Source organism: Nyctereutes procyonoides, unplaced genomic scaffold, assembly GCF_905146905.1.
Source record: "Nyctereutes procyonoides isolate TBG_1078 unplaced genomic scaffold, NYPRO_anot_genome, whole genome shotgun sequence".
Taxonomy (NCBI): Eukaryota; Metazoa; Chordata; class Mammalia; order Carnivora; family Canidae; genus Nyctereutes; species Nyctereutes procyonoides.
In genome coordinates, this window is record NW_026575117.1 from 3,782,848 (window position 1) to 3,809,943 (window position 27,096).

The 27,096-nt window shown below is 43.0% G+C and overlaps 1 protein-coding gene across 1 annotated transcript; it reads right to left on the minus strand.

The window, feature by feature from the left end:
- Positions 1-1,719: 1,719 nt before the first annotated feature.
- On the minus strand, positions 1,720-20,597 carry SH2D1B (SH2 domain containing 1B). The gene is made up of 4 exons (XM_055333883.1): positions 20,434-20,597; positions 5,997-6,060; positions 3,611-3,776; positions 1,720-1,793 (listed from the first exon to the last, which is right to left on the minus strand). The coding sequence occupies exons 1-4, from the start codon at positions 20,595-20,597 to the stop codon at positions 1,753-1,755; spliced, it is 435 nt and encodes a 144-aa protein (XP_055189858.1). The 3' UTR covers positions 1,720-1,752.
- Positions 20,598-27,096: the final 6,499 nt, after the last annotated feature.

Genomic DNA, 27,096 nt, shown 5'->3' on the forward strand with positions numbered 1-27,096 from the left:
CCCTTCGGCCCAGGGCATGATCCTGGAGACCCAGGATCAAGTCCCACATCGGGCTCCCTGCATGGAGCCTGCTTCTCCCTCTGCCTGTGTCTGCCTCTCTCTCTCTCTCTCTCTCTCTCTCTCTCTCTCTCTCTCTCATAAATAAATAAAGAAATCTTTAAGAGAGGTCTTGAACTAATACTTTTGTTCTACTAGATTTTGAAATGTCTAAAGTTCAAATAAATCTCTGCTATCCGGAATGAGAGACTACATTTTAGATTGATTTATTCAGTCGTTTGTTCAAGAAATAAATAAATTTTCATTGGCACTGGATATATTTTCTGTTCAAAAGATTGCTGTGGAAAAAAAAAGATTGCTGTGGACTCTGGAAACTGGAACATACTTCTTTGTACCATGGATGTAGAATCCAAGATCGGGACCGAACCCCAGAAAGCAAGCTTGCCAGAAGGATTTTTGGCTCCCTCAGCTCTCTGAATATGGTGGCTGCATTTCACTCCTAACCCACTTGGTAGTAGCTATGGATTTCTGTGACTCAAGAACTGCGAATGGCTCACACCTTGGGACTCCAACCACAATGTCTGTTCATGTTGTCTGGAAATCTCTAGATCCTCTCTTTAATAACTTTGGAAGATATGTCCAGTTGGGTAAAATGAATCACTATGGCTTAAAAATAGGTAAAAGAATGGGCATAGAATTTGGTACATTGCACACCTTTTCAGGTCTTAATTAAAATTATGAACTAGCAGAAAAATGCAAAAGATTTAGAACCAATTCAACAAACCCCTGCTTCTGGTCAAAATCCTGAGAATGGGCACATGTTTCCATTGCTCTACACAGCACATGTCCACACTGGGGAATATGAGGGAGACCCAACCATGCTTTGGTGGCACCTAAAGTCTAGTTGGGAACAGGGACCACATGAAATAGAGTATTTTTTAAATCCCCACAGATACCACTGCGGTACAAGGCTACACCTGCACTGCTGAAGTTGTTGGTGCATAAGTGAAATTGGGCAAAACCAGGGAGAAAGTGTATCTGTGGGTGTGTTTGGCAAGAATATCAAGATTAGTAAGAAAGAGAAGAACTGGAATGTGGGGGAGAAAGACAGGTGGTGGCGGGCGAGGGGGGAGGTCAGGGCCCCCCACCATGACTCAGACCAGGACAGGCAGGTGCGGAGACCATGTTGGCTGTTTGGGAGGCTGGGACTCGGATCCCTTGCCACTCCAGTGTACATCTCCATCACCCCAGATCTCCTCAACTCCATCAGGCACAACGCAGCTCAGCAGAGGGGTGGGAACGTGTTTGTTTTACAGATGAAGGTATGGAGACCCCCAGATGGGGGAAGAAGCTTCTCCAAAGTCACATCGCCACAGGGCTGGAACTCGGGTCCCTAACTCCCGGCCGAGTGTGCTCTCTCCTGTGCAAAACTGTGTCTCCGATCCCCTGGTCTGCAGGGGGGCATCCACCAGGATGCAACGGTATCTTTAAGAAGTCGAGGAGAATAGGTTCAGGCTGTCCTATTCCCAGCAAGAAGACTGGAGGGGGGTGAGGGGAAGGAGTCTCAAAGCGGCTCATGGCGTGTGCATGGGAGGCAGAGATGCAGGAAACAATTTCTCTGGGAACATCTTCAGAGAGTCTGAATTCTCCCCGCGAGCTAAGTATTCCACATGCGCACCTACAGGAGAAGCAGGGTTGCCAGTGAGAGCTGTCACTCCATCTCTTCTCTAATTGCTTTGTTCAGTCTCTTTGTCTTCAGGGTAAGACCTCCACATAGTCACTGTTACTGTTGTTCTCTGTGGGGGGGGGGGGGAGGAGCAGAAGACCAGCCATGAGGCTCAACACCCAGGAATCACACAGACCAACCTCACTCATGGAAGAGACGACCTCTCCCCAGGCACAGGATGACCTCGATGCCACGTCATAGTGACATCTTCAAGGGCTGGGGTATCACAAGGAGCTCTCCTGGCAAAATAGGGGGGTCTCTTTATAAGTTTAGGCACCCAGGTTTCAGCTCCAGATGCCTGCACTGATGAGCAGAACCCCTGTGTCTCCCTCAGGATGAAAACATCTGAAGCTTATTCTAAGGAGGCGGAGGGAAGGGGAGGAAGCCAATGAGCTGAGGAAAGGATGTCTCCCCTTTGGTAGCTGAAGGCTTGGAGTTACCTACCAGGGCAGCTGGGGTGCTAAGACTCCAGCCCAGTTCTTAGGAAAGATCTTTAAAGGACTCTCTCCTTGGCATTTGTGATTATTTTATCATCGCTGGACTGATACTGCCACAGCTCCCACCACCCTCAGCAACTCCTCTGGGTTTTTCCTTAAGGCTGCGGCCCTTAGGAAAGTGCTCTGCCCCACTTTGCGCTCTTTTTTTCTGTAACTTTTGGTGCAACGTGGCCATGGGACTACACCCATGGCTGAACCTATAGGAAATGACTGCGTGTACATGGGTGTGGAGTCCTTGGCAGGGGGCAGAGAAACAGTGGCAGAGGAGGGGTTTTTATTTTAATCATTAAAATCCCATGCTTAGTTCTGCTGGGAAGTGAGAAGCTTGTGCTGGCAGCCTGGAGGGTGACTGAAGTAGACAGAGTATGATGTGGGGGGGGGGTTGTGGGCTCCCTGGAACTCTGCCCTCTGCCCTCCTCCGAGCTCATGCCTCCTCCCGGTGCCCCCATCCTGGCCACTGATAATGGCAATCCCTCTGCTTGGCAATGGGACCACACATGCCACCACGAGAAGACAGTAGTAAACCCTAAATGTCTCCGGAAATCCGTGTGAAATTCAAACCACATCATAACCGACAAGTGTGAGAGGGAGGACTTCCTGAGAGGGGGTTTCAAGGGGGGTGGGTAAGCGATCGTGGCTGCAAGTGATGCCATCTGAGCAGCCTCAGCGTGGATTCTCCGCACTCAAGGTGACCGACCCCCTCTCATTTCCCACCATGGTTTAATACCGTTAGGGTGATATGTGAAATAACTTGTCCCCTAACACTAAATAGATGAATGCTCCGCAAACACTGAGCAAAACGTGACTCTGCATGAGCCTTGGCAAGGGCATCGAGGCAATTTTCTCATTTGAAAACTTGGCCTACTTGTCCATCTCCTCCCAAGCCTGTGGATCGTGTAAGGTCACGTATGAGTTCAAGATTAGCTCTCCCCTGGGTCAGCGCCTTGGGGCTGCTCCTGCTCTCCTGACCCTCCAGGCAGAGGGCCCCACGCGGGGGCCACCCCCAGGGCTCAAAAACAGCCTGCCCAACAAGATCTTACCCAACAGGGGCAGCCCGGGTGGCTCAGAGGTTTAGCACCACTTTCAGCCCAGGGTCTGATACTGGAGACCCGGGATCAAGACCCACGTCGGGCTCCCTGCATGGAGCCTGCTTCCCCCTCTACCTGTGTCTCTGCCTCTCTCTCTGTGTGTCTCTCATGAATAAATAAATAAATAAAATATATATATATATAAAAGATCTTGCCCAACAGGATCGACCCTGCTTTTTGTGGGCAAAGCCTTTAAGAGATAACACAACAGAACAGGGTGCGCATCTATAAATTCTACAGAGTCGGCCGGGGGAAGAAATGGGACCACGATCCCTTTCTGACCCTCGTGTGAGAGTTTTTACCATAAATACTATCCAGCTTTATCTGTGATCTTCTCCACCTCGGGCAGGAGCTGGCTTTCTTTATCGGCTGTATGAGGTGCACCACCAGCCCTTGGCTTGGTTTCTCAAACTTGGAGATCAACTCTTTTAGGTTTGGAAAGATCTGTTTGGGAGCACCTTCCACCGTCTGCCAAAATACAAGAAGGAGATGGCTCATCACCATGTATTGTGTGTGAACTGTGACACTTGTCAAAGCAGGGGTTTGAGCCCCCCACGAAGTGCTATGTCGGAGCTGGAAGACTGCAGACAAGCAGCTGGCAGTTCATGCTTACGAGCTCACACCCATCGAAATACTCAGAAAGCTTTATTTTTAAGACCGGCCTGTGACCTGAGCTACTGTGGGCAGAGAGGATCTGGGATCGGGGGTCCTCTAGGATCCTAGGTCCGCAGGGCCGAGGGAGCCCCCGCCCTTGGCAACCTTGCCTGGGACGCTGCTTGGGATACTAGTGCAGCCGGTCACCCTGTGGGAGCTGGTGCCAGACACTGTGCCTGCTTTCTTGATGATCACTGTGTTTCCCGTAGGGCTCCATGTCAAACTGCAGAGAGAAGTGGAAACCAGAAAGTTCTCTGACATGTAGTGTGGTTAACCTCCACCAGACACGTAGGCGGACGCTGAAGTCGCCTTCGGGCAGGTTCTATAGACACTCATCACCAGCCCCCACTAGGGGCTCTGAGTGCGTCGCTGCTCTTCAGCGAGGTGCCCGTGTCCAAGTTAGAGCTGACTCCCGGGCCTCGCTCTGGTTTGTCCAGACAAGAGACAAAACAGCGTACTGGGGAATTATCACCATTTCGCAAAGCATGCACGACCAAGGAAAGAAAGTGTTAATAGACGTTTCTTTTTAGAAAACATCTTATGTCGAGATAATTTTAGATTGGAAGAAAAATTGCAAAAATGCTCTTAAAATTTTTATATATATATATCCTTCACCCACACCCCAAATGTCTTTTAAATTGTTTTTGTTCAATATTTATTTGATACAGAGAGAGAGAGAGAGAGCACAAGTCGGAGGGCAGAAGGCAGAGACAGAGGGAGTAGGCTTTTCGTGCAGCAGGGACCACCTCCCCCCCACCGTGAGGCTCGATCCTAGGATCCTGGGATCATAACCTGAGCCACCCAGATGCACCTCATACCCCATATGTCAACACTTTATTGTACGTATTTGCTTTTCATTTTCTTTTTCTAGATGCACACACATATATGTACATGTATAGCGATGCATATACATAATCTTCTTAAATTTTTTTTTGAGATTAAGTGCAGACATGATAGCTTTGTAACCCTAAATATGTCAGTATCTTCAAAAAAGCAAGAGCATTACATATCCGCACCACAGTGATTAAAATGAGGAAATTGGGACACCTGGGTGGCTCAGCGGTTGAGCACCTGCCTTCGGCTCAAGGCGTGATCCTGGATTCCCAGGTTTGAGGCCCATGTCAGGCTCCCTGCATGGAGCCTGCTTCTCCCTCTGCCTGTGTCTCTGCCTCTCTCTCTCTCTCTCTCTCATGAATGTCTTTAAAAAAATAAAATGAGGAAATTGATCTTGATGTGGTATTGCTTACTAATCTACAGACCTTATTCAAATTTTGTCAGCTGCCTCACTAACGTCCTTTGTAGGAAAAGAAAAATTCTTTCTATACAACACACCCACATATGTATGTGTGCTATGTACGTGTTTGGGGATCATGATATATTCTGATTTCTTTTAGATATTCACAATGAACATTAGCATATCGAAGATTCTGAGAAATCTGGTGGCGAACAATCTGCTTAACCTTGTCTGCAAGTGTTTCAAAAAGATTATTTCAGGATTCTCTGTTGGTAAAGATTCGGTTAAACTTATTTTGCTCTGCTTCCTAAGCCAGAGGAATTATTTCAAACAATAAGGATTTTCTGCTTAGTGCTCAGTAAACCAGAAAAATTAAAGGACCCCCACCCCCCCAAGACTAAGACTGCCCATGGACTGATGCTTCTCTTTGTATTTTCATACAACCGTGGAGCTGCCTTGGCTTCCTGCGCGTTCAGACCTGGCCCCCCTCCCGTCCCGTCCTGCCCTGGTCACTGGGTGGTCTTCTAATTGGATAGTGGCCTCACCCAGAGTCCAGGCTGGTCCCATTTAAGCACCGGGAGCTGAGGTCATGGGCCTCTACAAGTCTGAACAACAGCTGTGAATATTCAGGGATGCTCCCCGTTGCCCTCAGAGAAAGGCAAGGTTTACTTTTGATCTGACTCTACCTCTGCAAGTTGCTTCCCTTTTTAAAATGCCTCTAGGTGGCCACATCTCAGGTTTTAGAGCTGGTCTATGTGTCTTCTGTTGATGCTGTTGCGGGAGTTCTCGTACGTTCTTACCTGTATATTGTAAAACCCACGTCTCTCTTCGAAGATTCGGTACGTGTAGACTAAATTTTTAAACCTGCGGAAAGATGATTGTGTGAATCATAATGCTCTCATATGCAAATCCAGGGACCATCTACCACTCAGTTTTGAGCGCAATGCCTTTGGCAATCTTGGGTCCCAAAAAGAAACGGATCGTTTTCAGGCATTCTCAACTGTGGGAATTTGAAAGAGACACAGGTTTGGAAACAGGGACCCTTATTCTGATGGTGGAAGTCTGGGCTTGTGGCAAAGAGGATCAGGAGAGAGAATTTACTGTTCCCATGGTCTTGGTACTTCTCTCTAGTTTTTTTCACTTAGCTCTGAGTTGATGCAACATACAAAACACCATTGAGCCGTTCCTGTATTGGTTACTAAATGATGCGTCCTTGAACTCATAGAGATAGTTAGTGTTAATTAAAACAGAGAACGCTGGGAATTTTGTCCAAGGAAGTGACATACTGTCCTCTTATTCTTCTTGGAACGGACGCCACTGGCTAAGTAACCAGAATCTAGATAACAGACCCAATCTAGCAATTTCCTTTTTTTTTTTTCAATCTAGCAATTTCCATAGCATACATACGTTACCGGATTTCTCCAAATCCAAGATACCATTGATCGTAAGGGCTCAGTTTCACAATAGTTTCCCAGGAGGAAAGTGCATACATTAGATGTCTCTACCAACTGGTCAACCTATTCTGATTCTCCAGAAGTATTAAAGTATAAAAAAAAAGAGAGAGAGAGAGAGAGTGAAAGACATTGACAGGAGGCCCAAATTATCTGCCGATCCCACCCCCACCCCCGGAGCTTGCACCTATGCCAAAGAATCATTTGACTGAATTGGGAATTTAGAAAGCAACTTAGAGCTTTAAGGCACAGAAGATTTGATCACTGATTGTCACTGATTGGCTTTGGCAATTGACCTCAAATCCCAATCCTTTCTGTGGGGGTTCCTGAGGCCAGACTAAGCCAGTGGGTGTCCCCAAATTACATCACAAGCAACACGACATTCCCCGTGAGTCCTTGTCCACATGTGACAAAGTTCCCCAAATTTCTTTTCACGGAGGCATCTCGTTCAGATCGGATCCGAAGGAGGTCCGTACATTGCGTTTGGCCGATCACATAGTTCTTTGAAACCCAACTATCTTATGTTAACTTCTCAAGTGAGTTCATTTTTAATTACGCTGTTGTAGTATCAGCTAAGAAAATCTCCACCAAACAAAAAGAAAAAAAGAAAATCTCCACCAGAGGAAAATGAAAGAGTAAAACAAATGGAGCGTCTATGTCAACTAGTCCAAAGGCCATGGACTTCCAAGTTCTAAAGACAGACGTTGCTCAAATATGATCTTTTTCTTTGCAAGGCATTTAAAATGAAATAATAAGCCATGTGGCAACAGTGCTTTACAGAGAAATTGATTTATTGAACTTGTGATGCCTTTATGCATTTATTTTGGAACGTTTAGGGGGAACAAAACTCTATAAGAGATTATAGAGCAGTGAGATGAGTATCTATAGTGTCACTGGGTAAACATAGAAACTTATTTTTTAATACCCCTTGTTCCAATTATTATTTTATAAATGCTACTTGCAAAATGTGTAAAAGAAACAGGGTTTTTCAGCAAGCATTTGCACTAAACATACATCAAAAGACAATGCTGACCCTAGGCCTTCACCCCAACAGCAATGGTGAAGGGGGAGCCCTCTCTAACGGATCCTCACAGTCTTGCCTCCACTCTGCCTTGAACCTCCTGGGCTAATCTCATTATTCCCTTTATCCCTGTGTCATCATTACCAGAACCCCAGCCTTATAGGTCATTAACCCGTTCTCTAAACATCCCTACCACCTTCTTGCTCTAAGAGAAACCTGGCTCTGCCACCAGGACACCGCTCCCCGCCTCCCACCCCCACTCCCATCTACATGGCTGCCTCTTCCTTCCAAACCCCTCTCCCTGAAGGACCTGGGGGGGAGGCCAGCATCCTTGTCCTTGTTGTTAGGGCTCTTCTATGTTGTTTCTCTCCTTCCTCCAAACCCAGGGCTTTTCGTGCCATCAGGTGCTGTTACCTACTACCCTTCACTGTTGTTGTGCCCCTGCTTATTGCCCCTCACTTCTCTAGGGTCTAGCTCTTAGCTCATTATCACTAACTTCAGTGCTATTCCTGCCCAAAGCTTCAGCAGGTGCTCTTCATGCGTACATGACCCTCCCACCCCACAGTTTCTCTGTTCCTCAAAGTCTTCTCCTGCACTAGCCTCGTCTCCTCCACCTGCATCAGCCACTCACTCTGTGTTCATAACCAGGACATTGGGACCCAGGGCAAAATGAAAACGCAAGGCCCCTTGCCAACATATGGTTAGAAATTTCAAGATGGTGATGGCAGAGTACAAAACCAAGTGCAGGGCCCTGTGAACGTCAGGCTCTGTGCAACTGCCTGGGTTACAAGTCATGAGGCCAGTCCTGCTTATACTTTGAACTTGTGATTGCCCATGACTGCAACCCCTTCATGGTGTGAACTTCACACATCCCACTCTCTGGCCCCCACGTCCAGATCCTTTCCTCTGTTCACTGACCCCTTCCAGCCCTTGACCCAAGAGCCTGCGGTCCTTTGGCCCTACCACTTGGCACTCTTGGCACTCACCTGCCTTGGTTCCCTTGGTGGGCTGACTGGTCTCCCCTTCAATTAACGACCACAGACCTCCCGTGGGCTCTGGAGCCTCCAGGCAATAATCTCCTTCCCTGTTCCTTCAACAAGTGTCTGTACACTGTCCTCTTTCTCCTTAAACACTGAACACCTCACTTCACTGATGACTTCACAGAGATTCAAGCGATTGGAAGGGAATTCGCAGACTCTGAGCCACCACAGCCATTCGGCCGAGCGCTCACATACTCAGCCTTTGTAACCATGCATGAACTTTGCACGCTGCTCCTGGAACTAATTCCTCTCTCTTCCACTGGATGCCACCCATTTTTATCTACTCAAGGACATAGTTCTAGCAATTTTTTTCCCTCTCTCTCTGATCTCATTATTATTCTTTACATGACAGCCAGGGCTGATGCTTATTTTTTCTTTGTTTTTAATTGAATAGATGAAAAATATTTACAAAAGTTTAAAGAATAATGGTGTGGGACACCTGGGTGGCCCAGCAGTTGACCGTCTGCCTTTGGTTCAGGGCATGATCCCGGGGTCCTGGGATTGAGTCCCGTATCGGACTCCCTGCAGGGAGCCTGCTTCTCCCTCTGCCTGTGTCTCTGCCTCTCTCTGTGTCCCTCATGAATAAATAAATAAAATCTTAAAAAAAGTAATGACACCAATGTATCATAAAAAATGGCTAATGAAATTGTCCGATAAAACATATGAAAAGATGTTTTACTTCACTATCAATCAGGGAAATACAATTTTTTAAAAGATTAAAAAAGATTTTATTTCATATTTGAGAGAAAAGAAGAATGAAAGAGCACACAAGCAGGGGGAGGGGCAGAGAGAGAGGCAGGCTCCTTACTGAGCAGGGAGCCCGATGTAGGACTCGATCCCAGTAGCCCGGGATCACGACCTGAGCCAAAGGCAGACGCTCAACCACTGAACCACCCGGGTGCCCCAGAGAAATACAAATTACACCACAAGTAGATTTCATTTCATACCAGGTTGGCAAAGACATGAGAGTTTTACTCATGGAAAATATTGACCATGATGTAAAGCTATGTAGAAAATTCTACCTACAACTAATGGGGATATAAGTAGATACTAATGTCTTGGGGAACAATTTGACAGTTTAGTAAAGCTGAAATGCATGCAATCTGTAAGCCCAAATGTGTACTTTTTGAGATTGGCAATATTGGCACAAAACTGACAGTGCCAGTATTTTATTATTTATCAAAAAAGCAAAGATCACAGGAACTGAATATTTAAAACATTTACAATCTAAAAAAATCATAAATATATTACAAAATAGTAAGTAAAAGTTAAATTAATGAAAATACATAAATACATATTTTCTAATATAAACCATCAGTAGATTGGGACGCCTGGGTGGCTCAGCGGTTGAGCATCTCCTTTCGGCCCAGGATGTGATCCCAGGGTCCTGGGATCGAGTCCCGCATTGGGCTCCCCACAGGGAGCTGCTTCTCCTTCTGCCTTTGTCTCTGCCTCTCTCTCTGTGTGTCTCTCATAAAGGAACAAATAATAAATCTTAAAAAAATAACTATCATTAGATTACATTCATTGGGGCACCTGGTGGCACAGCTGGTTAAGCCTCTGACTCTCCGTTTCAGCTCGGGTAGTGAACTCAGGGTCCTGGGATGGGAGCCCTACATCAGGCTCCACGCTCAGCACAGAGTCTGCTTAAGATTCTATCCTCTCTCTCCCCCTCTGCCCCTCCCCCTACTCTCTTTCCCTCAAACAAGTAGATAATAAATTAATAAAATTAATTAAAAGTAATAAAAAAGCAAACACTCCAAACCTTATTAAATTTTAGTTAATAATGAAAAATTTTAAGTAAAATTGAAACAAAGTAAAATTTGTCTTTTTAGTATAATTTTGATGTGCAAAAAGGGAAGGAGAGAGGGAGGGATGAAGGGAGGAGGAGGAGGGAAGAAGGCAGGGAGAGAAGGTGAATCAGTGGTGGTGTCATTACTGGGTTCTGAGGACTTTTTATGCAAATGTTTCCATCCATTGGAAAAGCACGATCTGTTGACACAGATGGGGAATGCTAAAGATGTAAAGTTTAAGCTAACTCTGAATACTTTCCTTTGATGTGTTCATCTTCAAACAATCTCATCCCTTGTTCTGCAACTTCAAAAAAAAATCTGTTTTGAACCTTTTGGATCTTGAAAGGAGTTGATATCTCTTTACTGAAAGCAGAGTTTGCCACTTAAGCTCTTAGTAATGTCAGTGGTTACCTTTCTACGATTCCACACGCTCACCGGCTGCTCTGAAACAGTCTTTACCAAACACGAACACAAAACAAACAGTTCAAAAAGGCTCAATCTGGGGCACCTGGGTGGCTCAGTCAGTTCAGAGTCTGCCTTTGGCTCAGGTCATGATCCTGGGGTTCTGGGATCAAGGCCTGAGTGGGGCTCCCTGCACAGTGGGGAGTCTGCTTCTCCCTCTCTCTGACTGGTCAATCTCTCTTTCTCTCAAATAAATAAATAAAATGTCTAAAAAATAAATTAAAATGACTCAATTTTAACTCCAGTGTAGTTGACATCCAGTGTTATATCAGTTCCAGGTGTACAATATAGTGATTCAACAATTCTAGATGTTTCTCAGCGCTCATCATGATTGGGGTACTCTTTTTTTTTTATAAATTAATTTTTATTGGTGTTCAATTTACCAACATACAGAATAACACCCAGTGCTCATCCCGTCAAGTGTCCCCCTCCGTGCCCGTCACCCATTCACCCCCACCCCCCGCCCTCCTCCCCTTCCACCACCCCTAGTTCATTTCGATTGGGGTACTCTTAATCTCTGTCACCTGTGGCCCCCATCCCCCCACCCACCTTTCCTCTCTGGTGACCAGCAGAGTGTGTTCTCTAAAATTAAGAGTGTTTCTCGGTTTGTCTCTTTTTTTCCTTTGTTCATTTGTTTTGTTTCCTAAATTCCACGTAGAAGTGAAATGAAATCATATGTTCACAAGACTGATTGCAAATATTTACATCAATTTCAATTGTAATCTTTCTGGCTGAGTAAATGGATTGTAATGTATCCCTAGAATGGAGTACTACTCAGCAATGAGTGGGGTGAACTCTGGCCCAGGTAACCATACAGATGAATTTCAAAATAATCATTCTGGATGAAAGAAGTCAGACAAAAGGGGCTACTATTTTATGATTTGATTTACATTAAATTCTGGAAAATACGTATGAATCTGTAGTGCCAGAAAGCAGACAATGGTGTACTAGGGTCTGGATGGGAGGTGTGGGAAGGAGAGATCACGAAGGGACGTGAGAAGTTTTGGAGGCAATGGAAATGTTCAGTATTTTGACTGTGGCGATGGTTTCATGAGTGTCAACAAATGTCAAAAATCACTGAATCGTACAGGTTTTATTTTATATCAATGATACCTCAACAAAGCTATAAAAAGCATAACATAAAATGGTATATGAACAGAATTTATTTTTAATAAATTTTAATTTGGAAACCAAAATTAAGTTCATTTTACGTTCATGCTTATGACTGTTTTCATGGTTAGTCTTGGCAGACAGATAGAAGAAAAAGATTTTCTATATTTGCTGTTAGGTCCTTAGTAAATACATGGTGGCTTGATCTCTGGCTTGATCTCTGGCATGAGGGTGACCCTCCCACAGTGGAGGACCGCTCTGGACATGACAACAAGGAGCCAGATCCAGATGGGCACTCAATCATTTCAAAGGTTTATAATACCGGAGGTATTGAAATGCTTACTTTCTTGGCTGTCTGTGGAAATCTTCAACACCATTTAAGATGTGAGAAATACAGAGGGCTACTAAAGACCATTTTCAATTCTTTGGCATTACCTTTCAATTGAAAGGAAAATTTTCAGTTGGAGAAGGTCAGAATAGGGGCACCTGGAGAGCTCAGTCGGTTAGGTGTCTGACTTCGGCTCAGGTCATGATCCCAAGGTCCTGGGATCGAGCTGCGTGTTGAGCCCCATGTGGAGTGAGTCTCCCCTACACCTCTTTGGGCTCCTCCCTCCGTAGGGAGTCTGCTGGTCCCTCTGCCCCCTCTCCCACCCCCCTCACTGCTCACACTCTCTCACTCTCTCAAATAAATAAAATCCCTAAAAAGAAAGAGAGAGTCAGAATACAGGTTTTCTGAGCTTCTGCTTGTCTTTGAATTGTTTTACTCTTTCCATTGGGGTTTGGCCTTATGAATGACATCACGTGAGGCTCTGTGCAAGGATCTTTGCGTCCTTGCTCGGTTCATGACAAATCCACAATTCGCAATTGGTCTCACACTGTGACCAGTGTTACGGGCAAAATTCTTCACGTTCGAGTTTATAGTTTATAAACTTTCGAGTTTATAACCAAACTCAAAAAGGTCATTGGAAGGAAATGGAATTCACTGCCCTATGATGAAGATATTCTGCGTTTCTTTATGCCATGACACAAGTGTGAAACGCACGTCAATAAAGAGTATTTTAAGACTTTTGGCTTCCGGCCTTCTCACTTGTCTTGATTGAGGTGTGCCTTGGTACAACGTTTTGTGGTGCTCATTTGCCAATGTCTGTTAAAATATCAACCGTTCTAGGCTTTTGTCTGAGGGGAGAGTTGGACAAACTTTCAAAGATGTAAGCACAAAAATGTTAATGGTCTCCAATTACACTGGCTCCATTGGGCCAAAGTGGAAACAACGTAAATGTATGATTATGTACCAGTTATGATATATCCAATCAGTAAAAGAGTAAGCAATAAAAGATGATGTGTATTGGTGCTTTTTTTGATGTGGAAAGATACCAACAACATGTTAGCAGAAACAGCATGCAGATCATCACGTCTAACGACTCATTTGTGCACACGTATACATTTCCCTAGACATGCACGGGGGTAGAGAGCAGTCTGGAGTCATGTGTGCTGAAATACTGGACATAGTCATTTCCACGTGGTGACACTGAGAACATTTTGCTTTCTCTTTTATACCTTTCTCTGCAATTGATTTTTCTAAAATAAACTAAAATGTTTGAAATGCCTTTTTCTTTGTGAGCTCTAGAGTCTTCAAAGATCTCAGACTTGGAGAGCTAAAAATGACCCTCCCTCCCTGCCCCAGGTGTCTCTCTCTCTCTCTCTCTCTCTCTCTCTCTCTCTCTCTCCTCCTTCCTATTGCTGCATCCTCCTCAGAGAGGACAGGTGGTAAGTCAGGGCACAGACCCTTCACCATCCTCTGGCTACAAAGTGCCTCCTCTCCCCCCAGGCCTACAGCTGCAGCCCTTGCACCTCCTGATATGGACTCCGTTGTGACTCTACTGATTCTATAGACAGACCCAGCCCCTTCTCACTCACAAAGTCACACTTGCAGAGACAGTGGTTTGGCACGTTGGCGTTTCCTATCAGGCTCAACGATCAAGTCACATTTCCTGTCCACATTTACCTCAGAGCTTTCTGCCCAGTACTATATGCTTCTTGGCCAACTCTCTGTGTGACTTTCTTTATTTCTAAACTTCCGCATAATATTTTTGTTTAGGTCTGTGAAAGCATAGAAGCTGGTATGTTGCCGCTGTCACACTGCAAAGAAGAAGGGGCGGCTCAGTTTGGGGAAGCAGAATGGCAAGACCCCACAGATCGGGATCTACTGCCAGGCCCTCCAGGCCCCTGCTTGGGCAACTTATGACAGACACAGTTCCAAGGTGACAACTTTGAACATATTTCAGTGGCACTGGAGACATTGGCAAGAGGGGATATATAATGACATGTTGACAAGTTGGACAAGTTGTTTAATGAGAAGCTCTCATTTCTTTCCCCACAAACCAGGGATAATGTCACCCACTAAGGTGACAAGGGTAAATGAGATAAGGAATGTAACATTCCTCCCACAATTTTTGGCTCATGGGAAGCACGTTCATGGTGGCTCTGAATGCACTGATGTGGGAAAAGAGGCTGATCCTTGGGTTGCACATCATTTTGGCTTTGCTCACATAAGGTTGTGTATCAAAGCACGGATTGCTTTGTGCGACCTCCTCTGAGGAACCTTTCCTGTACCCAACCTAAAGTCGCCTCTATCCCTCCCTATGCTCTGATTCTGTTTGGTTTTCATCATATTGCCTCCTCTTGCTAGAATGTGCTCTCAGGAGGACAAGACTGATGCCTGTAGCATTCGCCACTATTTCACCACCGCCTAGAACTGTATCTGGAACAGGAGAGGCGCTCGGTATTTGCGTGTTGAATGAATAGGTACAGGTTCTATTACTCATCCTCCCACTACCAGGTCCACCTGGGCTCTCCACGCCTCAATGAATGGGTCACCCCATTGTTCTCAGTTCCCAACCGCCCTGATGGAGAGCAGTCATCAGTACACATGGTGCCTGTTTACTCCCCCCCCCCATTTATTTGTTTATTTTCCCCACTAGGCTTTGAGCTGTGTTGAAGGCACCAGTCGAGTGCCTAGCATAGTGCCTGGCAGGTAAGAGACTTTCAATACTTGTTGAACAACTAGAATTGAGTGGTCTGCACTGATCTCTGTGATAACAAAATTTCACAAGGATCATGATAAGGTCCATTTAGATGGGGACCATCTGATCTGAGCCATAAACCTGAGGGCACCTGCAATGTGTCTGCCTTTCAGGGACCTGGGCAGGGAAGAGGGTGAGGCCTGATTATGTGCAGGGACCCCCCAAGTGTGTATTCATCCTTCTTCACTTGATTTATTATTTTTGACCTTTTTTTTATTTTTAAAGATTTCACTTATTTATTTATTTAAGAGAGAAAGTGGGAGAGAGTGTGAGTGAAACTGAGGTTAGAGGGAGAGGGAGAGGGAGAAGCAGGCTCCTCACTGAGCGGGGAGCCCGATGTGGTTCTCCATCCCAGGACGCTGGGATCAAGACCTGAGCCAAAGGCAGACACAACTGACTGAGCCACCGAGGCACCCCTGATTTATTATTTTTTACATTTCTTAGTCACTTTTGCTTTAGAAGAACACATGAGCTGGGTTGCTACTCCATAAAATAGTTGAAAATAAATGTTGATTTTTAAAGAGAATCCCAGTAAAGACTACCTACCCTGAGGTCTGGATCAAAGTCTTCCTATCTCTATGACATCCCTTGCACCTTCTTTTCCCATTCCCACTGTTTGTCCCCCACCCCACCCCCATCGCTAGTTCTTCACCATCTCCCAGCTGGAGACACAACAGTCTTAACCACCATCACCTGTCAGCTTTGGTGCATCCTCCACACCAGATTGGAGTTCCTAAAACTCCAGTTTTAGAGAGTTTGGGGAGTTCTAGTCTTGTCACTTCCCTGCCCAGAAACCATCTATATCCTCCTGCCATCTATGGACTCATTCTTCTCAGACCCTATAATATTATCCTCAACCTACTTTTCCCAAAGCTGGTCTCCAAGCTACCTTTCAGGATCTCTGTATGATTGATCTGTGCTTTAAAACATCCTACCTCTAGACCTCCATTCCTACCCCCTCCCCTCCCTAACATGACTTCCATCCCATTTCCATGTGCTCAAATCTTACCATCTTCTCAGCTCAAATCCCACCCCCTCTAAGAAGACTCTCCTGCTCATATTTTCTGCCCTTCCATGTGCATAAAACTGTCTCTTCTTAAACTTTACCTTGTTTAAATCTATTTACATGTTTTGGATCTCTTGAAAAAAATTGCAGGTTCCCTATGGGAATCTCTCTAGGTCCTAGCACAGTGTTTGAATAGATAATAGGGATTCACTACCTTTTTAGACATTTTTTCTAGTTACAAAAGTAATATGTGCATATATAAAACATTTGAACAGTGCAAAGCTATCAAATGAATAAATTCACAACCTTTCCCCCAAGTCATTCTTTCTTAATTTCCTAACTGTAACCCACTATTACAAGTTTCCTCTATACCTTCTAGAGATTTTGTATGAATATACAAAGATCCAGGCATACTTTATTTTTTCTTTTTTTTTCTTTTTTTACACAAATGGCTTCATGCTTTGCATCTTGCCTTTTTCTTACAATAGATGTTGGGAGGTTTTTTCATGCCACATACACATTTACCCAATCTTGTTATCAATTTGCACATACTCTTGCTGTCACATGTAAAATAAGGTAGGCTATTGTGAGGTCATGTAAGATAGATGTTTTTACAAAAAAATTTTTTCTAGATAATCTCTACACTCAATGCAGGGCTTGAACTCACAACCCCAAAATCAAGAGTCACATGCTCTACCAATTGAGCCAGCCAAGATAGGTTTTTATTAGTGAATTTAGGGTCAAGGGTTACATCCATGTATTTTATGCTTGGGCCACGTCACCATCGGAAGAGACTGTGTTAGCCTGTGTGAGGGTTTCTGCTTCCTGACACCCTAACTTCATTTGGGCATTTCCATAGTTTTAATTCTTGCCTATTGAATAGGTAAAAATGGCATCTCATTATTTTTCCAGTTTGTATTTCTTCAGTTATGAGATCTAGCATTTTTCCTTATCTTTACTTTTCGCATTTCTGTTTCAAAGAATCTCCTTCTCTTTCCCTTTCCCTAGTTTTGTATTAATTTTTAAAAGCATTTATCTGTTCATAGGGTTCACTTGTCCTGTCAGTTTGTTGATAGTCTTTTTAAAAAAATTTTTTTTGTTGATAAGTCTTTTAAGTGTTATTATCAGCAGTTTTTTTTTTTTTTAATAGTGGTCAGATTCATCAGACTTTTCTTTTTTGGCTTCTGGGCTTTCCATTCTGCTTAGAAAGGCCCTTCTCAACCCCAAGCATATATTTTAATAGTTCATTGTTTCTTCTTAGTGGTTTCATGTTTCAAAAAAAAATGTATGCATTAGAACCACTTTGAAATAACTTTACTTTAAGAAGAAAGGAATTCAGGTGTATTTTTTTCCAAAGCCACCAGTCAAGCGCCCCAACACCATTCATGGTTGTTCATCATTGTTGATGTGAAATACTCTTTTTTTTTTAAGATTTTACTTATTCATTTGACCCAGAGAGAGAGAGGGCACAAATAGGGGGAGCAGCAGGCAGAAGGAGAGGAAGAAGCAAGCTCCCCGATGAGCATGGAGCCTGCTGCAGGGCTCAATCCTAGGACCTTGGGATCATGACCTGAGCTGAAGGCAGACGCTTAACCAACTGAGCCACCCAGATGCCCCTGAAATACTCTTTTAATCATATGCTAAATTCCAATGTATTTGGCCTTATTTCTACCATATTCTGTTTTCTATTCCATTGATCTGTCAGCACCAAACTCTTTTTTTTTTTTTTGAAATTTCTATTTACTTAAGTATCTCTACACCCAACATGGAGCTCAAACTGATGACCTCAAGATCAAGAATCACACGCTCCTCCAGCTGAGTCAACCAGGATCCTCAGTACCAAACACTCAATTACTGTAGAAATCAGTCATTTTACAATGTTTTTAAATATTTGCTAGAGCTATTTCCTCCCTTTTCTTAAGGTTTTATTTTTAAGTAGTCTCCATACCCACAACCCCCGAGATCAAGAGTCAGATGTTTCCCTGACTAAGCCAGCCAGGTGCCTCTAGTCCCCTTTTTTAAATAAAAATTTTTTTTGGCTATTCTAGCAAGTTTCCTGCATTCCACGTCCCACCTGAATGCGTTTTATGATTCTTGAAGAAAGCTAAAAGTTCTGTTGATTTTTTTTACTGGAAACATATCAGATTTATAGATTAATTATGGTAAGCTGATATGCTTCTAAACTGAGTCTCTAATTCGATGTACATCTTCTAGTGAATTCCTCAGTAGGTTCTGAAGTTTTCTCAGACAAACCTTACACATTTCGCATCACATTTAACCCTGGGTATTATTATTATTATTATTATTGCTAATGTAAATTACCTGTTTTATCATATTTTCTTCCTGGTTACTTTTCTTTTTTTTTTTCTAGTTTTTTTTTTCTTTTTTCCTTTTTCTTTTTGTTTTTTGTTTTGTTTTGTTTTTTTGTTTTTTTTTCTTAATGAAAAAGCTATGATTTTGATTTCAATTTTATAAGCAGATGTTGTTATTGAATTTTCTTAAATTTACTTTTTAGGTTTTTTTTCAATTAAATCTTAGATTTCACAGGCATAAAATCATGTCAACTGCAAATTATAATAATTTTGTGTCTTTCTTTTCAACTTTACCTTGATTTCCTTTGGCTAATAACACTTGCCCAAATCTCCCAGAAAATGCTCCATAGTACTGCTGGTAATGAGTGTAATCAGCTCATTCATTATTTTAGCAGCAGATATTAAGAAATTAAGATAATTAGATATTAATTAGATAATATTTAATTAATCTAATTAAACATCTATTTTCTTAATATCTAATTAAAATATTATATTATATATGATATATATATTATATTTTATTTATATATTTAATATTATATCTATCTAACTTTGAATCTTTAAGAATATGTAAGTACATGCGTGCATGTGTATGTGTGTGTATTTAATTAAGGGATGAGTGATGAATTTTTTCTAATACCTTTTAAGCACATTTGAGTGAGTTATGCATTTTGTCAACTTTGACCTACTAATATGTAATTAACCTACTAATTTACCCAATGTGGAACCATCCTTGACTTCTTGGAACGGACCAAACTTGAACTTAGTGTATTTTCTTCCTTAATGTGTTACTGGCTCCTGTTTTGTTAGCAGTTTATTGAAAATGGATCTTAAGTGAAATTATTCTATAGTTTTCTTTTGTGCCAGTGTCCTTTAGGAAAAAAAAATATTTTACCTTCCTATATAGAAACTAAGAGGAAAAAAAACAGTAAACAGAAGACAAACAACTCAAGCTAAAAATGGGTGAAGAAGGTGATTGTGCAATTCTCAAAAGAGGAATTACCAGTGGCTAAAAAATACATGTAAACTTTCTCTTCATCCCTGAGAGTGAGAATTCAAACTGCTAACCCTCTTAAGGCTACCTTTCTTTTACCTGCATCCTTGGTATCATATAAAGAAAAAAAAGAGATCTCTGCCTATTTCGTTAGTATCAAATCCCTTTTGTCCTCACACTCAGAAGCACTAATGCATACGCATAGACACATTTGGGTTTCTATTCCTCTAGCTGCTAGAAGAAAAATTTCAGTGATCTCTCTAAACAGAACATTTAAAGATAGTAGGTTCCCATGAGTACCTGTCCAGGATTGTTTCCTAAACGGGACTAACAAGCTCCTTCAGCAGGCGAGCTACTGGAATTTCACGCTGAACTCTTTGGAAATGCCAGGGGAGTTTTTTAATACGAGCAAGTTGGTTGAGAAATCAGGGTCTCTGATTCTTCACCTAGAAAATGCTCATGCTGGCCTTGATAGGCTATAGGAAGGATGAAAGGATATGATGCATGTTGAGGCTCTGTACGAACCTTAACAAGATTTGAAATCGTATTTTAAGTATCCCAAGTGGAGCCCGCAGAAAAATGTGAACACTTAAGTCTCTCAGGTTAAAATTTCATAAAGGACATCTAGCCTTTTCCAGAGCAAATAAGCCAACCTCTATGGGAAAGGGCACCTTCCCTGTATCCGCCTCACCTCTAGGCCTTCGCAGTCCTTCCCTTCGCTGCCACCCACACCGCTGCTGCTGCAGAGGGTCTGCTGGGGTGGCATTTGCACCAGGGAGAGAAGGGCAGGTGGAGGACCTGGGACAGACACTCTCCTTGCAGGCTCTTCAAGTACTGCCCACCTTGTTCACATTCTGCTCATTTGGGCCACAAGGGCAGAGTGAAATGCAATTTCTTTGGTATTTGGCTGTATCAGCACCGCATTCAGGGTAAGGTTCTGAGGTATGAAAGATGAGACTACTCACGAGACGCAGAGGCACAGAACTCCTGGCAAAGACTCGCTGTCCCTTAGCAGGAAGTTGCCATCTATCCCATCCTTGAGCAGCAGGGTCTCACAGTCTTTCTTGGACAGAGGGCCATGGTAATAGGGCAGATCCGTGGGGAGCCTTCGGATATCCCTGTAATCCATGCCCAAGCCCCGGGTCAGCTCCAAGGATGGAAGTGGAGGAAGGGGCCTCACAGAGTTTGGAAGTGATTCTTCCGCCAGCTGGTAGGAGTGAGACCAGGCGGCTCTGCAGGACTCAAAACAGTTTCACAAGATTCAGGAAATGAGAGGGGTGGGGTGATGAAGTGACCACACACTTCAGCCTTAAGTGACCGTAGTGTGACTCAGAAGTATATGAAAGCAGGTTGAGCACACAGTCTACTCAGTGATGTTTCATGTCTGGGGCTGCAGTGCTGAAGCTGAGCTCCCTAGAAGTGGGTTGCAACCCTGTATAACACCCTAGATTTCACCCTCTCTGGCTGCCGATGTTCCTTTCAGGGAGCACGCCACTACCTTTTGCTGTGACGGATGCCTATTTCCTGCTGAAGCTGCTTATGGTAATGCTAGGCTAGGATCATAACAGGTGCTCAAAAAGTGTTCAGATGCTGAATGAGCCCAGGTACGTCCAGATGTAATGGAACAGTTGAGTAGGACGTGCATGGGTCAAATGCATGAAAAATGGAAGATGTCAGTGGGAATGGAAAGCAATTGAACACGGTGGGGGAGGGCAGCCCATCCCTGGTTGAGCCTCCTAGACATTGATGAAGAAAGGCTGCTGTGGAGATTTTCCAGCATTATGCTTTCTGGGGAAGGAGCTGGTGCAGGTGGGAGGGACATCTGAGTATGCACAATTAGTTCAGGGATGCATCTCTAGGTGGAAGAAAAGAATAGAGTAACTTTGGTTGACTATCCTCGAGTCTTTGAAACTCCCATTTTGGAGGACCACAGTGATGTGAAGACCAGGAAGAAAGACCAAGAAAAGTTTATCCAGCCAGAGACACTGAGCCCTCTTTAGACAGGCTGGTATTGATGAGAAAATCCCTTTTTTCTTTCTTCTTTCCTTCCTTCCTTCTTTCCTTCCTTCCTTCCTTCCTTCCTTCCTTCCTTCCTTCCTTCCTTCCTTCCTTCTTTTCTTTCTGAGCCTTTTCTACCTTGATCAGATGATATACTTGGGAAAGGGGCCTTCTGTCATCTGAAGGTCAGAGTTAGCCCTAAGAGTAATTTTCTTAAGATTTATTTATTTGAGAAAGAGAGAGAGAGAGAAAGAGCATGCGCAGAAGGTGCAGAGGGAGAGGGAGAGAGAATCCCAAGCAGATACCACACTGAGGGAGGAGCCAACGCAGGGCTCCATCTCATGACCCTGAGATCACAACCTGAGCTGAACCAAGAGTCAGATGCTTAACCAACAGATGCAACCTAGGTGCCCCACCTCTTACAAAAGAGTAATTTCTAAGGCCTTTTCCCCCTCAGCTTTATTGAGATATAATTGACATATAACATTATGTGAGTTTAGGGTGTACAGTGCATTGCTTTGATACATTTATACGTTGCAAAATGATTACCACCACACCAACACCTCCATCTTGTCCTGTAATTACCATTTCCTTTTTGTGGTGAGAACACTTAATATCCACTCTCTTAACAACTTTCAATTATACAATATAGTATTATTAACTGTAATAACCATGCTGTACATTAGATTCCCTAGAACTTATTCATCTTATAACTGGAAGTTTATACCCTTTGAACAACATCTCCTTGTTTCCTCTAAGGCCTTTCTGAGCAACCAAACTGTCTACTTATTAATTAATTAATTAATTAATTAATTTCAGACAGAATAAGCCATGTGAGAATATCTATAATCCAAAATTTTATTTTTTAATTTAATCTATTTATTCATGAGAGACACACACACAGAGAGGCAGAGACATAGGCAGAGGGAGAAGCAGGCTCCCTGTGGGGAGCCTAGTGTGGGACTCGATCCCAGGACCCCGGGATCACACCCTGAGCCAAAGGCAGACGCCACTGAGCCACCCAAGTGCCCTGTAATACAATATTTTAAATTGGATCACGTATACTTAACTCCCACAATCCCTACTGATTGTATAATGTCAATTGGTGTAAACTATATGTGAATTTCTCTCCATATGCAGCTGCATTATTCAAAAATCTACAGGACTTGCTACATATCTCAAGTATGTATCTATAAAAATAAGAACTATGGGCTCATGATTCGGCCTTACTTCTCTTAATGCCTTCCTAACCAGATGATTATTTCATCTTGCTGCTTTGCTTAATCTGCCCACCTACTCATGAGAAACTTACATTGAGCTTCCTTGTAGTGGATTTTTGTTCTTCCTTGGAAATCCCACTGCTCCGCTGTTGGTGTCATGGAATGACATTCATCAAGCGATTTGTTATCTGAGAGCTATGCTTTCAAATCCTAATTTATCTTGTGTGGCTGAGGGCCATGTGCTATTGAATTTCCTTGGAATTATGACAAGTGAGGAAAGAATTTTTGCTGGTGAAAGAAGAAGCTTGGTGTGAGGATATTTTTTGACCAAAGGGAGCAAATAAGTTGGTGCATGCTCAAAATCTTTATCATCACTAGGACCTTCTTGCCTTTTTTTTTTCTTTTTCAAAACCCAGTTCCCTCATCCTCACTCATCATAAGAGAAATGCCAATTAAATCCATACTGAGATAACATCTCCCACCTATTATATCGGTGAAGATCAGAACTTTGAAAACATACTGGTTTGGTCATGCTGGAGTGAAGTATAATAATATTTTGTACATTGTTGGTTGGAATTCAAAGTGGTTATAACTCCAATGGAGTCTGGCAATACCTAGGAAAGTTACATAGGCGCTTGATAGAATCATCTCACTTTCATTTTGTAATACCTAATGAAATAAATAATTCAGGCAAAAGTAGTCAGTGGGTGAAAGTTTTAGGCAAATGTTTGGTAATGACCTTTACAAGGGAGACATCAAGCTGTCACCCCCTGAACCCACTGATCAGTCAGCATAACTAAGAGTGGGACAACTAGACATTGAATACCACTAACAACTAGACACTGAATACCTAACAACTAGACATTGAATACCACTAATTGAATACCATTGAAGCCACAGGAAACACATAGCCCCACTGTGAAGTGTACATGTTGAAGTTGAAATAATCAAGCCCTTATAAGTAAATTCTATTTATGAAACTACAATGAGGAAGCAGGAAGACAAAATCCAGTATGTGGGACATTTGGTAGGAACAACTAACATGATTTCCTCATAGGTCAATGTTATACAAACTTAGTGAGAGAGTGGGAGAAGGAAGACTGCTCTAGGCTAAAAGAGATTTATGGGGCATAAAACCAATGCAACATGAGGGTCTTTTTAAGTCCTGGTTTGAAAAAAAAAACAAATATGGGGCCCCTGGGTAGCTCCGCTAAGTGTCGGCTAAGTGTCTGCTTTTGGCTCAGGTTATGATCCCAGAGTCTTGGGATCAAGCCCCACATTGGGTTCCCTGCCAGTGGGGAGCCTGTTTCTCCCTCTCCCTCTGCCCCTCCCCTCTGTTCATGCTCGCTCTCTCTTGCTAGCTCGCTCTGCACCCTCTCTCTAGAATAAATAAGATATTTTCTTAAAAAAAAAACCCACAAGAAAGTTTCCTGCCATTGGGGAAATTTAACTGTTGGTGGAATAGTAAATGACATCAAGGAAATATTGCTGATTTTTTAAGGTGTAGTAATAGCATTGTACTTATGTGAGTAAATATGCATATCTGAGTGATGGTGAGATTCATTATATTAATGGCTCTGTTTTTGCATATGTTGAAATTTTTTATGATAAAAAGTCTTCCATTCTCATGTTATTCTGATCCATGTCACCTTTGAGAATAGCTGCACAGTACACAGCAACATCTTTAATTTCTTACATGAATTCATTCCCCTTGCTTTCATCCACAGCAATCAAAGCCTAGTGTCATGTTTGTAGAACATGGCTCTATCCTCTAGTCATAGCTGATTGGACCAACAGTAGGCTGCTGACCCAAGAGGTGCTAGTCAGAGACCCAAGCCAAGGAATTTGGAAGAAATGAGGAAAAGAAGGGAGAAAGAGGCACAGGGGATGGAGAGTGGGAATAAGAAGGCAAATGAGTTCTCTAGGAATGACTATATAATAGGCACTTTTTTTTTTTTTGCTGTGGACCCAGCAGACAGAAGAGAGAGAAATGGCCCACAAAGTGAAGAATGAAGTAGACTCAGAGAGAGAAGCAGAGTCAAGAGACAATCCTACTAAAGTAACTTATTGAGAGAAAATATTTGCAAATCATGTATCTAATAAGGGGCTAATATCTGAATATATGAAGAATTCATACAACTCAATAGCAAAACCCCAACCAATCCAATTCCAAAATGGGAAAGGCTTCCTGCCTTGTTAATTTTCCCCATTCTCACTGGTGTGAGGTGGTATCTCATTGTGGTTTTGATTTGTATTTCCCTGATGGCAAGTGATGCGGAGCATTTTCTCATGTGCTTGTTGGCCCTGTCTATGTCTTCCTCTGTGAGACTTCTCTGTTCATGTCTTTTGCCCATTTCATGATTGGATTGTTTGTTTCTTTGCTTTTGTTTCTTTTGCCTTCGTGTATGTATCTTGCAAAAAGTTACTGTGGCTGAGTTCAAAAAGCGTGTTGCCTGTGTTCTCCTCTAGGATTTTGGAGAGGATGCAGAGAAAAGGGAACCCTCTTGCACTGTTGGTGGGAATGTGAACTGGTACAGACACTCTGGAAGACTGTGTGGAGGTTCCTCAAAGAGTTAAAAATAGACCTGCCCTACGACCCAGCAATTGCACTGCTGGGGATTTACCCCAAAGATACAGATGCAGTGAAATGCCAGGACACCTGCATCCCGATGTTTATAGCAGCAATGTCTACAACAGCCAAACTGTGGAAGGAGTCTCGGTGTCCATCGAAAGATGAATGGATAAAGAAGATGTGGTTTATGTATACAATGGAATATTACTCAGCCATTAGAAATGACAAATATCCACCATTTGCTTCGACGTGGATGAGACTGGAAGGTATGATGCTGAGTGAAATAAGTCAATCGGAGAAGGACAAACATTATATGGTCTCGTTCATTTGGGGAATATAAATAATAGTGAAAGGAAATAGAGGGGAAGGGAGAAGAAATGGGTAGGAAACATCAGAAGGGGAGACAGAACATGGAAGACTCCTAATTCTGGGAAACGAACTAGGGGTGGTGGAAGGGGAGGAGGGCGGGGGGTGGGGGTGACTGGGTGGTGGGCACTGAGGAGGGGCACATGATGGGATGAGCCCTGGGTGTTATTCTGTATGTTGGCAAATTGAACACCAATAAAAAATAAATTTATTATTAAAAACAAAAACAAAATGGGAAAGGCACGTGAATAGACATTCTTCCAAAGAATATATACAAATGGCCAACAAGTACATGAAAGGGTGCTTAACATCGCTAAACATCGGGGAAATGTCCATCAAAACCACAACAAGATGTCACCTCACACCCATTAAAAGGGCCATCATCAACAAGACACATGATGACAAATGCTGGTGAGTATGTGGAAAAAAGGGAATCCTTGTGCACCATCGGTGGGAATGCAAATTGGTGCAACCACTCTGGAAAAGAGTATGGAGTTCCCCAGAAAGCTAAAAGTAGAACTACCATATGATCCAACAATTCTACTTCTGGGTATATGTCTGAGGGAGATAAGTATATTGAAGAGACATCTGCACCCCCATGTTCACTGCAGCCTTATTTACAGTACCCAAGACATGAAAAGAACATAGGTGTCCATCAAGAGATGGCTAGAGAAGATGTGATATACATACATATTGGAATATTGTTCAGCCACGAAAAAGAATGAAATCTTAACATTTGCAACAACGTGGGGTATTTGAGGGCATTATGCTGAGTGAAATGAGTTAGGCAGAGAAAGATAAATATTGTACGATTTCACTTATATGTGGAATCTAAGAAAAAAGCCTCGCCCAAAAGGAGATCAGATTTCTGTTTACCAAAAGTAAGGGGTGGAGGAATTGGATGAAGGTGATCGAAAGGCACAAACCTCCAACTACATGATAAGTAAGCACTGGGGATGTGACATATATAATATGGTGACAGTAGCTAACACTGATGTATGGTATATAGGAAAGAGTAGATCCTAAAAGTTCTCATCACAAGGAAAAAAATTTTTTTCTTTTTGTTTTTCTTTTATTTTTTTTTGTATCTACGAGATGGTGGATATTAACTAGATTTACAATGTATGTAAGTTAAATCGTTATGCTGCACACCTTAAACTCTCACAGTGCTGCGTGTCAATCATATATCTCAATAAAATTCTTCCAATAAAATTAGAAGAAAACAGAGAGAGACAGTCCTACTTAGGTTCTCTATGAATTCTCATTTCCTGGGTCCAGTGATTTCTTAGGTGGGGCTACTCTCTTGCTTTTGGGCTTTTTGTCAGTTTTTTAAAAGATATTTTATTTATTTATGTGATAGAAAGAGGGCACAAGCAAGGAGTGGCAGTGGCAGAGGCAGAGGGAGAAGCAGACTCACTGCTAGCAGGGAGGCCTACTTGGGGCTTGATCACAGGACCCTGAGATCACGACCT

What these genes read in the sequence shown, in the direction of transcription:
- SH2D1B (XM_055333883.1), bottom strand. Translation starts at nt 20,597, where the DNA reads ATGGATTACAGGGATATCCGAAGGCTCCCCACGGATCTGCCCTATTAC. An exon ending in GTGGGTTTTACAATATACAG is followed by an intron (nt 3,777 to 5,996) that starts GTAAGAACGTAC and finishes GTATTTTGGCAG; the next exon opens with ACGGTGGAAGGTGCTCCCAA. An exon ending in AAAGCTGGATAGTATTTATG is followed by an intron (nt 1,794 to 3,610) that starts GTAAAAACTCTC and finishes CCCCCCCCACAG; the next exon opens with AGAACAACAGTAACAGTGAC.